The following is a 17,309-nucleotide window of genomic DNA, read 5'->3' on the forward strand; positions in this document are numbered from 1 at the left end:
AACGCACTGTACAGTAACGAGTAATTGGCAGCCGTATGCTTCTACCCCTTCTTCAATGAAGTGTGGTCCTGGAAAATCTTCACTTTGAAGGGTGTGTAGCCCTCATCCTTCCCCCTTAGCCAAAGGAGAATTGGGATACCCCTTCCCCCCACATGATGGAGGGATAGGGCTAAGTGGAAGGGGGAGTGGGGAGAATTGAGAATCACCCTAAGCCTGTTGCAGGTCACACAGAGTTATAGAGCCCCTCTGGAACCAGAAGGCAGGGTAGAGCAGATCTGTGAATTCTGCATCAAAGGTGTGTATGAGACTCAGTTGCCCTGAAGATGATACATTGTAATAACTCAGAGTTCCACTTTCGCCATCCATGAGTACTCCTATTTTTTTACATGGAGAATTGTTATTTTTGACCGATGTCCTCCCATGCTGGGCAGTAGATCCAGACTTGGAGCAGATCAGATTCCAGGACATCTCATTGACGCCCAGGCCACTATCCCTGTCCCATTCTCTGCCCACTTCTTGATATGACACAGCAATTCCAACCTTTCCTTCCCACTCCACCTCCCAGTAGCAAATGCCCTCCAGGCCTTCACTGCAAAATACCTGGCTTCTCTTAAACCTCTCTTTAGTTTCAGGTCTTGCAACCTTCTCCGTCACCTTGTTAAAAGTTTTTGCTTGTCTTTTCGTTTCAGATAGAACAAGTCGTTTGCTTGCCGTGTTTTCATCGAGCTTCAGATCTACACCATCTGCAAAACAGCAGTAATTAATGTAATTAAATTATTTATGATTATGAAAAGCTTAGCGTGACACAAGTTTGATTATAAATGTTTCACAAATATTGGATAAAAGAAAAAGATTTACACTTCTTCAGCCCTGGTTTCATCCGATGTGCTCCTCCATGGTCCCAACTTCACAAAACAAAACCAAATTATTGTTAATTACTTTGTATTTTCAAGTGTCTGTTTCCTTATTTTGTAAACTGCCTTCATCACAACAGCTTGTACCAGGAATGAACATTTGTGAATATGAGAGCATCAATGTTGTGCATGAATCTTTTCAAAGTTGCATTTTTACCATCAGTTTTTTTGGGGGGGTTTTGGCAAATAAGCCTCAGGATTTAGAAAAAAAAATCCTTCAACACTGCTTTTGCACTAAATAGCCAGTGAAGACATCTGTCAGTTCCAATCTGCAACCTGAATATCTGCAAGTCAATGGCTTATTAGCAGACTAGTGCAGAGTTTGATGTTCAGCTCTGCACCAGTCTTTGGTCATGGTTTTTAGCTTAGACTAGTTTAAAGACTAGTTAAGTCTTTAATTTTTAATTTAATGTTCAGTTAAGTTAATAAAATAAATTAAAGAAATACATCAAAAATAGGCATAAAATATTTTTTATTATTTTTCTAACCCTTGAAAGGACTAGATAAACGCTTTACATAAAAAAAGACTATTTTTCTCCCCATTTTTGGGAAGGTTTGGGTCTGCTTTTAAAGGGTTACTAACTGAGAATGAAACCTGAATTTGAGAAGCCTGTAACTAACCAACATGTTGCCAGGATGTTGTGCCACTGAAGGCTGCAGGCGGTGTGATCTGGGTTATTTGGAGCTGTTGGCAAATTAGAAGTCTATGAAGCTGACTATCTAACTTTGTAAGTACAGACAGATATAGCTTGCTTTGAAATGTTAGATTTTTACTTCTGAATCTTCTGCAGACAGTAAGTAATATTCCTGAAGTAATTATGAGCACACAAAGCATGTGATGCACATGCTGTGCCTGCAGCCTTTCTCCTTTCACTTCCCATTGCCATTTCAGAGCAGGACGTTGCATTGCCAATTTATTATGCAAGAGTACGCAATGCGTGATGGGTAATGTATATAAAGTAGGTGAGGTGCTGGTTAAATTGTTCATTAGAATTCACAACACTGATCTCAGAGACGTGCATAGGTTCCAACGTGTCACAGTGTCGGGGTTCTGTTATGGGATTTGTAGTTTTGCCTTTTTTAGTTTGTTACATTTTATAGTTTTCTTCCCTCATGCATTCTGTGTAGCTTTGCACTTCCTGTTCATATGTTCACCTGCTTTTATTTTGCTTATTCCCTCCACCTGTGTTTTGTTAGTTTTCTCTATGTGTATATACACAACATAGTTTCAGTTCAGATCTTTGCCAATGTCATTTCTGTTGAGATTGCTTTCCATGTTACATCGCATCATGTCACATCATGTCACATCATGGCACCTTAAGTCTGGTTAAGTCAAGTTTTGATCCCATCTCGTCATGTTTCCTGGTGTGTTTTCAGTGTGGATTAAACATTGTTCTTGAATTCTGCCCGCCTCCTGCTTTATTTTTTTTTAACCTGCCTTTGGGTCGTGCACCATGATCAACCGTGACAGAATGAACTGGCCACCAAGCAACCCAGCAGGCTATTGCTGCATCATGTCCAGTCAGCTTTTAGGCATGCTGCTGGGTCTGGATTTGGAGCCAAACCATGCCTCTGCCCTGTGATGTCGCCTTTTGATTGGTAATCTGGATACCTTTGAGGACAACAGGCTTATTGGCCTCAGCTTAGTTGGCGTTGGTGTCCAGGCAGAGGCAGTACTCCGGGAAGCCTTGCCTTGCACCATCATCTCCTGTGCACCAGCTCACACCTCCTGTGTAGTTGCCAGTGTTCAGGTCCTGTCCAGTGGTCTATGTCACCTGTGGATGCCCTTGCTCATGTTCCAGAGGGGATTGCCGCCACCAGAGTTTCCGATGGCTTGTCACTGTTCCTGCTCCTTCACCCTAGGGTTTTTGGGTGTCTTTCCTTGTGGTCCTTACCTCGTTGGCCACTCTGTCACAGCCTTCCTGCCACCTTCCAGAGTTCTAGTCCCTGTCCTGAACCCAGTCTGCTGTCACATCCTCTTGATCATAGTCCACCTTGGTCATGTTTCCTGGACACTTTGTTTGGTCCTTCAGGTCCCCTCTGCTTGACCATATTTGGACTTTTTCTTTTCTTGTTCTGGGCCATCTGTAAACGTACCTTGAGGAGCCAACAATTTATAAGTAGCTCATGTTTGAAGTAGCTAGTTTTATCTCCGCTTATGGACCGTGTGCACTTGTTTCTAAATGCCCTGTATACCTCCCAGTCAGATGTAGAGTTAAAAGTCTCAGCTCTTAAGTACTAGGAATATTTTGTATTATTTATTATTTTCTAAGAGGGGTTTGCTGAGAGCAGCATCAAAGAACCATTTAAAGTAAGACCAGGCACCTTCATTATCACAGATAAGATTAGTTCTGTACCACTGTACAAGAGGTTTTATGTGCCCTTTTTATTTATTTATTTATTTTTTTTTAATTCTGGTCAGTGGACAACAGATGGAAAATAATAATTTGGCAAGTTCTGGCATGTTCGCCTTTTGATTTGGTTTTAAATGTACATTATAGATTAACAGAATAGCGCTAGTCAAGCACTGAATTCATAAATCCTCCTAAATTGCATTTGTATGTTTTTCAAAAAAAAAAAAAAAAACACAAAGAAAAGTGAATCCTCTCTCAAAGCCATCGTATACTTAGCAAAAAAAAAGGGCAACATACCGCACTTCCTGTAGCTTCATATTTGGATTGTCAGCTATTGCAGAGAGCATCTGCACTCCTTTGTCTCCTGGGTGATTGTAACTCAGATCCAGGTGTTTAAGGGGGCAGGCTGCATTGGACTGAAAAGCTGTGGCCAGATGTAAGCAACCTTTCTCAGTCACCTGACAACCTGACAACCTGTAGAGCAAAGAAAACGGACACATTTACAAAAAGAAAAATCTAATGTACTTTAGATTACCACAGCTTATGAATAATGTCTACATATCGATGCTTTGTTATATGATTTGGAAAAACAATGCATGGTAGCAAGCGGTAGAAAAACCTAGAGAACACCAGCCATAAATAGGTCAGTAATACAGAGAAAAACTCCCAAACATTCCAGTTAGAATCACATATTAACCTTACATGCATGTTTTTGGGAGGAAGTCTGATTAGCCAGAAAATACATCGATGCAAAGGAAGAAAATGCAAACTCAAAGGAAGAACCTTGCAGTGAAACAACAATGCTTATCACCAAGCACCATACCACCATGCATTACCTTTGTTAAAGATATTGTTTCATATTTGTAAAGCTGGCGTGCTTAATTTATTCATGTTTTGATGATAATAGTAGGCAGGTTTTATCAGATAAGTATTGGCATTAATTATTTGACTGCAATCTTCAAAACTTCAATGAATACATGGAGCATGGTTTCTTAATCTTCCAGCATGAAAAAGAAACCAGAAATCTGAAACAACAAACTGCCTTAAATTAAGGGTTAAATACTCAAACTGCTTCATTTTCTCAACAAGTTTTTTGTTGTTTTCTTTTGTTTGTTTGCTTCTTTTATTCTCTAAAATGTTTTTGCTCAATCTAAGCAGAACTATATCAAGTCGTACTGATGGTGTTGCATTTGCTGAGTACTGTATAAAATATGCAGCAACACAAAGGTACACTTACTTGAGAATAGTCAGTTTACAGTGCAGACTCTTTAGTCCTTCAGCAAGATGGTTCACACCTGAGTCCAGCAGGTCATTATGACTCAGGTCCAGCATTGTTACATTTGAAGATGCATTGCTGAGGACTGAGGATGTCAGACCATTGCAAGATGCTTCAGTGAGGTCACACCAACTCAGCCTGTGAAGATGTGCGTGATCAGAGATGCTGCTGGACATGTTGATTGGAAAGGTAGCAAGTCACATCCAGTATAGCATATGTGTAATTTCTATCGTTATTAACTTAGCACATAAAGTGATCCTTTGGTTGCCAAAGAGTTTGTCTTGGATATCAATAAATTGGAAAAAAAAACAAAAAACAAAGGAATAGTGATTTCCTCACACTACATTGAATATTTTTACATGGCTACAATATTCTATTCTATTTTACCCAATTAAGATGTTACTCTGATAAAGACTAAAGTCATAAACATCCGTCTAGCCACTTGTTTATTTCCTAAACCCACTTGTAATTACTGATCTTGAAGTACTTGAGCCTATCGCCGTTGTAATCCAGTAGGATACAACCTAAATGGTGCACGAGCTCACTGGGTGCTAACAGTGAGACAAACAACACAACCACTCAAATTCACTCACAGAGTCAATTTACAATAACCAATTAACCTAAAGTTCATATTTTAAACTATGGAAGGAAGATACAGTGTTTGGGAAGAATTCACTCATGAACAGTGACAGTATACAACCTTCACATAAAGTACATTGCACAGAACTTACAAAGCTGTCTTTGAGACTTTGACCACTGGCAGCATCCCAAGGAGAACTTTCTCCAACTTCAGGAACTTCTTTAGATCAAACACATCAAGATTTTCATCTGATGTCAACAACACAAAAGTCAGAGCTGACCAATCTGAGTTCTTGAACCTTTCAAAAGGTTTTTTTTCTGACTGAAGGTACGTTTTGATTTCCTCAACAAGAGAGTGATCGTTCAGTTCAGTCAGACAGTGGAACAGATTGGGGTGTTTGTCTGGGTCACTGTTGTCTTCTTTGATCTTATCTTTTATGTACTGAGCAGTTTCCTTGTTGATCTCCTGATAATTTTTGGTCTTTTCCAGCAGTCCATGCAGCAGATCCTGATTAGACTCCAGAGAGAGACCGAGCAGAAAGCGTAGAAACATATCCCAGTTTCCATGCTTGTTGTCCAAAGCTTTGTCCACTGCTGTTTTGTAGAAGTCTGATGCAGGTAGGTCTGCTTTAGTGAGCAGATTTTCACCTTTGTCATTAAATGTGCGTTGGACGTGGAAAGCAGCTAGGAACTCTTGAATGGTCATATGAACAAAGCTGAACAGCTTCTGCTCATGCAGCTCTTGGTCTTCTCGTTTGATCTCTGTAAACAACCCAGAGTAGACTGCAGCTTTTGTGACATCAATACCGTACTTATTCAGTTCCTCTTCAGTGAAAAGGTTTCCTTTCTCTAGCTCCTCAAAAGCCAGTTTTCCCAAAGACAGAATTGTTTCATCATTACTCCCACCTGCTTCTTCTTGACTGAATTTCGCTGAAGTCTGTCTCCGCTGCATGAGGAGGAAGTGTGCGTACATGTCAGTCAGCGTCTTCGGCAGCCCCTCGTCTTGTCCCTGGTCCACAAAGTCCTCCAGAACCTTTGAGGCGATCCAACAGAAAACAGGGATGTGGCACATGAGATAAAGACTTTTGGATTTCTTCACATGTGACAGGATTTTTTCAGCCAGATTCTTATTACTGAATCTTTTCCTGAAATATTCCTCTTTTTGCTCATCATTGAATCCTCGCACTTCTGTAACCCGAGCGACTTTTGTAGGCGGAATGTTGTTGGACGCTGCAGGTCGCGAGGTGATCCAGATCTGTGCCTTAGGAAGCAGGTTTCCCAGGATCAGATTTTCCAGCAGAACACTAACTGAGGTTGAGATTGTCACATCCCTGCAAATATTTTTTTTATTGAACTCTAGATCTAGGCGACATTCATCAAAGCCATCCAGAACAATCAGAATATTGTATTTGTCGTAGTCAGTTATTTCTGAGGTTTTCATTGCTGGAAAGAAGAGATGAAGAAGCTCCTCAAAAGTGTGTTCTTCTTTTTGTCTCAGATTGAGCTCTCGGAAAGGAAGCGGAAATGTGAAGTAAATGTTTTCATTTGCTTTTCCTTCGGCCCAGTCCAGCATGTACTTCATTGAGGCAAATGATTTTCCTATACCTGCCATTCCAAGCGTCAGCACTGTTTTAACTGGTTTATTGTCAGACTCAGGCTTGAAGATGTCACTGTATTTAATTTGTGTTTCTTTTTGTGCTGGTTTGAACTTTGAGTCTTGACTCTGTTTGCATTCATGCTGATCCATAACCTCTCCTCCCACCCCCTCTATGATGTAGAGGTCTGTGTAGATCTCATTAAGAAGGGCAGAAGTTTTCTCCCGGTCAGTCCCTTCAGACACTCGGGTAAACCGCTTCATCAGTTGACGTTTGAGGTTTTCTCGACTTTCAATATCAGGCTTCACTGGAAAAAGGATAAAACATCAAAATAAGTTATTTTGGAAATAAATATACCAATATATATCTTTCACATATAAGTGGGTCATAATTCTGTGTGTTCCTGAGTGGATGAAAGTTATTTTTATTTAAGGAAATAGGATCAGAAAGGTACTTAATTCAATTTATTTTTCTGTCATCACTGTGCTTTTTTTGGGAAATACACTTCAACATTTTTATCATATATGTTGTTGGAAGCTAAACAAAAAAAAACGTCTTGCAGGTTTTTCATTTCTTTCTTTGTCATTGTTTGAATTTCTATAATTCATTGTCAAAATAATTGATTAAATCTCTTGTTATAATCAGCTCTAAGCTTACCTCGTATCTCTGTCACCCTGTCAACACTGGCATCAGGCAGCTGTTTAGCAGCTGAGGGTCGGGAGGTTATCCAGACTTTGGCTGAAGGAAGCAGGTCTCCTTTGATGAGGTTTGTCAATAGTACATCCACTGATGCTTCCTGTCTGATGTCAGCCAAGATCTCAGTGTTGGAAAAGTCCAGAGGATGTTGGTATGAATCCAGTCCATCCAAGACAAACACCATGTTGGATTCCTCATAATTTGACACACCGAGTTTTTTCATGTCTTTGAAAAACTTACAAAGAAGTCCCACCAAACTAACTTTTTTCTTTTCAATCAAGTTAAGCTCTGAGAAATTTAGTGGAAACACAAGTTCTACATTATTTTTAGCTTTTCCCCATAAGGAGCTGAAGAATGATCTTTTACTGTCAGTTTCAGCCCATGATCTTATGAATTCCTGCACACAAAAGGATTTCCCAACGCCACCCTCTCCAACAGTCAGTACAGTTCTGATTTTTTTTTTGTTTTCATCTTTTAGGATGTCAGAGATTGCAGTTATTCGTTTCAAGGAATTTGCTGTGATCCGTTCACATTTCTCACAATCAGTGACCTCACTAACACTGATGCCCCTCATGATGTGTTCTGTGTCTGTCTGGTTAGGATGTATGCTTTTAACTTCACTTCCATCTTTACGCTTTTTCCCAATAAACCTTCTTTCCAGGTTTGATGCCAACTTCTTTAGTAGTTTCAAGGTTCCTAAATAAACAAAGTAGAAAACGATGAATGAAAAAGAAAATAATTATATTATAAAACATATTTGAGAATTATTTTTGAACACATCTTCATCTGCAGACATGAAAATTACATTTGTAATTTAGTTGAAAGGTGGATTTTTCACTATAAAAATTTAATGCTTTACTTAAAAGCCCATCAACAAAACTAACAGAATTCACATGCATATAATACTGTATGTAAACCTCACCTCCTGCACCATCTTGTTGTGCTGATGTGGGTAGGTCTTCTGGTTGTCTGCAGGGCAAAGAAAAATGTTTTTTTTACACAGTTTTGTTTATATGAGCACTGACAGATAAACTTATTTGGACAAACTTACATTATGTGTTACAGCCTGCAAGAACACATTAAAACTTCAAACTGTTTTTAAAAGCAGGCGCAAGTTTGACTTTTTCAAATTTGCTAATTACTCAGTTTTCATTAAATTAATTTACATTTTTTAAATTAGTAATATTCTGTTTTTATTGTTATACAGCTATTTTTCCCAAGGTAATTGTTATTATGAACTCCTTGATTCATATTTTTATACTTGTTGCTCTCATTGTTTTTCGGTTTATTTGACCTTAGTTTTTGCTTCTTAATTTAATTTCATTTATATTTTTACTTCAGTTCTCCTTGAGAAGATCCTGCACTCGAGGAACTTTGCTCTGTCTGCAGAGTCTATATCATGATATTTGTCATGGACTATTTGGTTGAGGGACCCAGAACTGCAGCTCTGGGTGGTTCCTGCTTCAGTGGTTCCTGCTGCAATGCTGTCTGTGTTCATTGGTTGAGGAGGGACTCCTGGTGTGGACGTATGTTCAAGATATCACTTAAACATCAGCATGAATGGGTGTTAGAAAGTTAATCGGGTAGGCTTTTGTTTTTAGTTTGGTCAGGTTATACACTTGTGTACAAGCGATTTTATATATATATATATATATATATATATATATATATATATATATATATATATATATATATATATATATATATAAATATATATATATATATATATATATATATATATATATATATATATAAATATATATATACATATATATATATATATATATATATATATATATATATATATATATATATATATATATATATATATATGTATATATGTATATATATATATATATATGTATATATGTATATTCTACAGATTCTTTAATACATTAATACGGAGACATCTTACCTATCCTCTTCATTGCTGAAGTTATCAGGCTCATCCTTAGAAATTTGCCTTGCAAGTGAAACACTGCTTGATGGAGACGCTGATAATTTTTCCTCAAGTGACCTTAAATACAAAATACATAAAGTATATTTGTGAAACTTGGTCAATAAACATATTTGTTTTAACAGGACTACAAGTAAAGCCAAATTATGTTTACCTAAAAAATAATATTATACTATCATCCTATGTCTCAATAAACATATTTATGTGTATGTACCTTAGGTTTAGACATTGACTGTCTTTTTTCTGAGGATACATTTATTTCTGATCACCTCTGTATTCTTTTCAAATGTCCTTTCCTGTGTTGGTCTCTCTTAATCGGAGAGAGGTGAGCTCCCGCATCCTCAACTCCTCTACTGCTGATGTGTTTTATGAAGCTTTTCATTTGGTCTTATCCTCCTATGATGACATCGATCTCTCTTTAACTCTTTTTAACAACTATAGTCTCTCCTTCCTACATAAAGTATGTCATCTATGATTATGGGCATTCCCATAATCATAGATAACTTTTCACCTGTTTTTCTACCTGGGCTGGTCACATTAGTTGGCTCAGTGAAGGCATCCTCCTGTTCTTTTGACAATTTACCTACATCCTTATTGAAAGTTGTCTTCCAATTACAATTATTAACGCTTCTCCACTCCTTGGCCTGGTCCCTGACGATTTTAAGAGTGCTGTCATACATCCACTCTTAAAAACAAACCTCAGCTTGGTCCTTCTGTTTATAGCAGCTATAGACCTTTCTCCAATCTGCCTTTTATCTTTAACATTTAAGAAAAAATAGTTGCTGAGCAGCTTACAGCTGCTTTAGAGGCACACAACATCCAGGATCATTTTCAGTCTGGTTTTTGCAGGGCTCACTCCACCAAAACGGTCCTGCTCAGACTGTTCAATGACATCCTGATGCAGAGTAATACAGCTCATTGTTCTGTGTTATTGTTGCTGGACTTGACCTCAGCTTTTGACACAATAGATCGTCAGGTTCTGCTAGACAGACTGACACACTGGGTTGGGGTATCAGGATCTGCACTTAAATGGTTCTCTTCTTACCTCTCTGGTAGATTATTTTCTGTGGTTGCTGCAAAGTTCAAGTCGTCTCTTTCATCTCTTGATTATGGCGTTCCACAGGGGTCTGTTCTGGGTCCGTTATTGTTCATTTTATATTTGCTCCTTTTCAGGACATTATAGGCTCTTTGAAGATATTTCTTATCATTGTTATGCTTATGACATGCAGCTTTATATTTCTCTTAAACCTCAGAATGTTTTTAAGACTCAGTTTTTACTTGGGTGTCTGGATGCTGTCAAGACTTTGTTGAGCGAAAATTTTCTTCATCTAAGGAAGCAAAAGCTGAAGTTCTTGTTTGCTCCCCAGACAAATTTTTCCTGAAAATAGCTAAGAGTCTAGGCCCGCTTGCCCCTTTTATTAAACTATCAGCAAAGACCCTCTGTGTAATCATGGACCCTGCACTTTCCTTAGACCCTCACAAAAAGTCGCTTGTCTGTTCCTGTTTTTATCATCTGAGGAACACTGCCAAGTTAAGACCAATTGTTTCACCATCTGAGTTGGAGATTATCGTTCATGCCTTCATCTCCACAAGGCTTGACAACTGCAATTCCACCTTTTTTGCCTAAACAAAAAATCTCTGGGCTGTCTCCTGGTTGTCCAGAATGCTGCTGCAAAGCTGCTTACTATATCGTCAAAATTCATCACTGTGACCCCGCTGCACTGGCTGCCTATCACTGGCTACAGTTACATGATGTTGTTTTAATTCGGAATTAATAATTTGGTATTAAATAATTCGGAGTTAACGTAGTCCACGAGTTTTACATGAAAATAATAATTCCGAATGGAGGTTTACATGAAACATGTCGTTACTTAATTCCTCTTTGAAGAGGCGGGTTGGGAAGGGTTCTAATTGATATACTTTACATGTCATACGTATAACAGATACTGGAAATGAACAGAGTTCGCTCCCTGCTTCTTGTCTTTTTAGTCGTAACTTGTAAAAACTACATAAAAGGTACCAGTTTCGCCACTATTTTTTTATTATAATTTTGAAGTACCAGCTCATCATGAGTATACTGCTTTGCTTTTTGCAGCAACTGAGAAGGAGAAGAAAGATAGACCACCAAACACGGGAGGCAAAACAACGGGCGTCATCAGGACAGGAAAAGGTAACGAGCATGCACATAATGACCAGAATTAACTAGTGAAGGTTTACATGACAAGGAAATTAAATAGTTCGGAATTAAAATGCAAATAAACCAGCCACTTACATTGGAATTAATTCCAAATTAAAAAATTTGCATTTGGAATTAAGTGTTTACATCAGGCCTCTTCAAATGGCGGCCCCAAAATGCAAAATTGACAACGAAAACAGCAGATTTTACCCTGCCTGGACCTGAATATTTGCTTATTTTTCCGTCACATTCACGCACCAAACCAATGTGTTTAATATGCAATGAGTGTATGACAGTGTTTAAAGATTATAATGTGAGGAGGCACCACATCGAGAAGTTTAGTTTGATATGAACTTTTTATGTTAAAAGTTAGGAGAAAATAGGCTCTGAGTGGGATCTTTGTTATCTTATTTTGTGTATTTGCCCTTGTCATATGGGACTGAATTTAAAATAAAATAAAAAATAATAAACTACTTATTTTTCAAAATGTAAATGTGTCATTTTTTTAAATGTATTTATTTATATAATTATTTATTTATTTTTACCAATTTATTTTCCCTTACTTTATTTACTTGCTCTGATCATTTTTTTATTTGAAAATCTGGCCCACCTGGATATCTAATTGAGTAGCCCTGGTTTACATGGTCATTTTCATCAGTTTGGAGGAATTTATAAGGAATCAAAACTCCCTTGTATACGTAACAACTTACAGAGTACACTTCAAAATCCTGGTTCTTTTTTTTTTTTTTTTTCCTGGTTCTAACTTACAGAGCCCTGCATAACCAAGCTCCTGGCTATATTAGGGACCTTTTAAAAGCCATATGTTTCCCAGCAAGTCCCTGAGATCTGCTGACCAGGGTCTGCTTGCTGTTTTACATTCGTGGTTTAAAACAAAAGGTGACCGAGCCTTTGCAGCAGTGGCCCATTCTAAGTGGAACTCCCTTCCTCTCAGCTTGAGATCAGCTGAGTCAGTGATCTCTTTTAAAAAGCAGCTTAAACACATCTTGCTTTGACTTAGTTTTATTTGTTTCTAGGTTTTTATTAATGTTTTCTATTGTTTTGACATTATTGCGCTTTAATGTAAATCACTTTGTTATTTTTATCTTGGAAGGTGCCATATAAATAAACATTTACTTACTTACTTACTAACTTTTAAAATATTCATCAAAACAGAATTTTGTTTTGGTTAAATGTTCCATTCATTGTATTCATCATGAGACATCTTACCTCCCCTCTTCATTGCTAAAGTTTATACGCTTATCCATGGAAATGTTACTTGCAAGAGAAACACTGTTTGATGAAGAAGACACTGATCCTTTCTCCTCAAGTGACCTTAAATACAAAATACACAAAGTATATTTGTGAAACCTGGTCAATAAACATATTTGTTTGAACAGGACTAAAATAAAATAAAAATTTTATACTTTCATATACATATATATATTTGTACATACACATGTGAAGTAAATCAAAGTGAAAGTATTGTAATCTACTATGGCTGCAAACAAGTGATGCCACAACACGGAATTAGATGAATAAATTTACTGCCATCATAAACTCTGGTTCATATTCAACATTTTCATCGGGTACATACAACTCACGTCTTTATTGGAAAATAAAGACAAGTTAATCATTTAATTTTCATCAAAAGTTGCTTTTGTTTTGATAAAAATGTTGTATTCATCAAGTCTTTCCGATTACCTTTTAATCTACAGATTCTTTAATACATTAATACGGAGACATCTTACCTCTCCACTTCATTGCTGAAGTTTATACGCTTATCCATGGAAATTTCACTTGTAAGAGAAACACTGTTTGATGAAGAAGACACTGATCCTTTCTCCTCAAGTGACCTTAAATACAAAATACACAAAGTATATTTGTGAAACTTGGTCAATAAACACATTTGTTTTAACAGGACTACAAGTAAAGCCCAATTATGTTTGTCTAAAACAAAAATGTTATACTTTCATCTTGTGTCTCAAAAAATATATTTATGTACACACATAATACAAACACACATACATATGTATATATATATATATATATATATATATATATATATATATATATATATATATATCATGATCTATATACATACAAACACATGTGAAGTCATAATTCAAAGTGAAAGTATTGTAATCTACTACTCCCCTTTTTCTTTTCTTTTTCATATTTTCTGTTAAATTATTAATTGTGTTGGCTATCAACCAAAATACATGTATTAGTATCATACAAAATAATACTCTACAGATTTTTTCTGGAAAGAGAAAAACTGAAACTTGACTTACTTGGCAGAAGACGTGTCTTCCTCCGACATGTTGACTTAAGTCGTTTCAGTTGTTTTCATGTCGCCAGTAAAATTCCATACGCCTCTGGTGTGTTGGTCCTCTTTTGCAGATAGACATCATTCAGAGAGCTCATATAACTATATATTTCTTGTATTACCTGTTTCTGCAGACACACAGTGACTTTAGTGAAGAGACAGGCTTAAAATGGACACACTACCTAATCTGAGCTCTGATTTACAAACCCGTTAATGATTTCCTGGTTAAACTTCATCATATCTTCAGGAAGTTGAGGTCAGTAGCAAGTGTTTAACATTAACTTTACTGTAACATGCAGACCTTGGCATTCAGACTGCTGAAACTTATAACCATAGGTAAAAAATCACGTGCACTGTCGTGAAATCTAAAGACAATGCACAAACATACACACACACATACACACACACACACACACACACACACACACACACACACACACAAACACACACACAAAGAATCTAACTGTAGCAGAGAAAAACGCAATTATTTATTTTCCAGAAATGTCAAGATACTTTACATGTTACATGTCAACATGACACTCCACAGCAAAACCTACACACACACACATATCCCAAAGCTATTTGATGTGTGTGTGTATGTTCAAATGCACACACAAATGTCTAAAAATTACACACAAAAATATATTTACCTACACACAAACTACAAAAAATGCTGCAATTGTGCAAAAAGTTGCACAACTGTTATACCTGCAAATTTTTTCCCCTCAACCTCACAAATTCAATACTTTCATGTTCGAAAAGGCTCCTACAAAGATAAATCATGGATAGTATGATGGAAATATTGGACAAAGATAAATGATGGATTAAATTTTTTTATTTTTTTGTGGAAGGCACTCAAAGTGCTTTCACTTGATCCATTATTCACACTCATAGTTGGTGATGTACATTTGTGGTGTGGGACCAGCTGACGGAAACATGGCAGCCAATGTGTGCCTATGGCTTCTTTGACCTTCACAGAAACATTCATACCCACTCATATCAACACTTGAGGCAAGGCAAGTGTCTTGCCCAATGGCACAACAAAAGATGACTGGTAAGATTGCTATCCTGCCAGTCATTGGACAACCTGCTCTGCCTCTGCAACCCTGAAATACCAATACATGATTCTCGTAAACGTTTAAAAAGTTCAAAGTTCTGCAACATGTAGAATCTTAATTAGAGAACAAATGGAGCTGGTAAAGTGCTGAAATGACACGACAGTTTTGACCACAACCTAAACTTTGTAGGGCAAACCGTAAATTGAGCACTTTTGAATTAGATGCATGATATAGAAATGAAAATTAAAAACACATTAATTACTATAATTTCATTTATATTAAGATTCTTTGAATAAATAAAATAACTTTGTTTGTTACATTCTTTACTTCAAATGTAATCCTCTTAGATATTTATCAGTGAGCAAATTTAGTCCACCCCTCACTCCTCAATTTTAGAACTTTTGGTTGGGAGTCTCAGAACCCCCTTGTATACCAATCTGCTTGTAAATGAACTTTTGACTTTGCATAGCAATGCATGCAGATTTGCAATTTGTCTGTGTTGGATCCTTTTTGAACATGAAAATACAAGATGTGTGCGGTTGAATGTTAAAAACAAAGTTATGTGTAGAAGCTTAATGATTTTCCATTGTGGTAATTTGCGTGTGCATGTGAACATACATTTGCAGGTACCTCAAGTTATGAACAAAATGGTTTACACAACTTACAAACTAATACAAATTGTATTACTCACACACAATGATACTGAGTCACGTTTCATTGTATATTGTATATGCACCAATTTACATGTCATTTGACATAACAGTTGTTAAATTTAATTGGGTGTAATGTCACAAGATTAAAATCATTCAGTAGTCACCAGCTGAACAACTGACTATGGAATTTTTATATTTTCAAGGAAGAGAGCGTTAACATGACCCAGAGGTTCAATATTATCTTTATGAAGCTGGTTTCTGATTAACCAGTATATTGATAATGCTGTGACAGTATGTTATATGAAACCAAAGACCTGTAAAGCTGCTAAAGTACTGACTTAAACTGCATCAGCATTCAATTATTTGTGGTCAAAAGTACTCCATAGACTTTTGTCCTCAATTTTACATTTCATTTCTAAAACAAATGCAATGAAAAGTAGCTTGTTTTTAATCATTGCTTGTGTATGTTCCGTTTTCTCCTGTGTTTGAATGTTAGAAGTAAAAAAAAAAAATTAGAAAGTCTAAAAACCTCAAAACCAGTGACCACAAGCATTACACGAAAGAATTGAAAGACTAAATGCCTGCAGACATTGTTCTATCTCTGTCATCATAATGTTAGCAGTCTGATAATACAAGATAAAAGTAATCACATAAAAATGACAAGTCACTAATTGATTAGTTATGCACATCCAGCTCAACTAATAATAATACTCAGATATTGTGTAACCCACTTTATGTCTCCCTTTTAGTAAAGCTTATATCTTCTAATTTAGTGTTTCCCAGTCCTGGTCCTAATGTACCACTGACTTGTTCCTCCTCCAACACACCTGATTCAGATTAATGCCATTCATTTTGTTCAGGTGCGTGTAAGTAGGGTTGCCTCTAATACATGCAGATCGGTGATACTTGAGGGCCAGGATTGGGAAACGCTAAATTTGAAGATAACCCAAAAACCAATAAGCTTGTTCCTTTTTTTCCTTGACTTACGACTTTAGTTGAACTTAAAGCAGTTTCAACTTCAGAGCTGAAGCAACTTCATCATCCTCTCTGTCAAAGACTGCTGTTATACAGCGGTGCTTCACTTCCTTTGTTTGTTTTACTTGAAGAAGAACTCTTCACATCAGATTGTCAAATTATTGCCTGGGCACCATTCACATTTAACCGTAATATATTTGCATACCAACAATTTCAGATCAATGTCTCAGAATCATAAAGAAATATAATTTCTGCCATCTCATTAGCTTGTGCTCCAACTTTCAGCAGATAGCTTTTATTCTTACAGCTGCCTGCTAAGGCAAAGTAAGAGCACATTATAACTGATTTGTTTCCCTGCTTCTTCTTCTTCTTCTTTTTTAAATGTAATCCATAATTAATATGTTGCTCAATGGATATGAAAAAGAAATGTAATCCAGGTATACAAATATTAAGTTGTGTGTTACCTTCATCGCTGCAAACACCAGGAAGTTTGCAGCAGATATTTTGGTTTTGGTGGGCTTTAGAGCAGCTGTAGTAGGCTTTTTTTGTTGTCTTTCTTTTTTATTAAAAACAATAATTCATTAGAAGAAGAAGATGATGATATTGCCTTGTTTTGAAGGGTGATGGCTGATGGCAGGAACAATCTCTGGTACCTTTCTTTCTTGTACTGGACTTGAAGTCTGACGCTAAACACTGTTGTTTCTTCACTGTGTTGTACATCTAGTGTGAGGACTTATCAATTATTTTCAG

The 17,309-nt window shown here is 36.8% G+C and overlaps 1 protein-coding gene across 1 annotated transcript; it reads right to left on the minus strand.

The window, feature by feature from the left end:
* Window positions 1-207: 207 nt before the first annotated feature.
* On the minus strand, window positions 208-7,598 carry LOC306754439 (protein NLRC3-like; the record flags this gene model as incomplete). Its single annotated transcript, XM_079238458.1, has 6 exons — window positions 208-743; window positions 859-905; window positions 3,566-3,742; window positions 4,506-4,682; window positions 5,276-7,025; window positions 7,376-7,598. 6 exons carry the CDS (start codon window positions 7,596-7,598, stop codon window positions 208-210), a joined length of 2,910 nt encoding a protein of 969 aa, XP_079094584.1.
* Between the last annotated feature and the right edge of the window lie 9,711 nt (window positions 7,599-17,309).

The sequence above is a fragment of the Telmatherina bonti genome, assembly GCF_933228915.1.
Source record: "Telmatherina bonti genome assembly, chromosome: 4".
Taxonomy (NCBI): Eukaryota; Metazoa; Chordata; class Actinopteri; order Atheriniformes; family Telmatherinidae; genus Telmatherina; species Telmatherina bonti.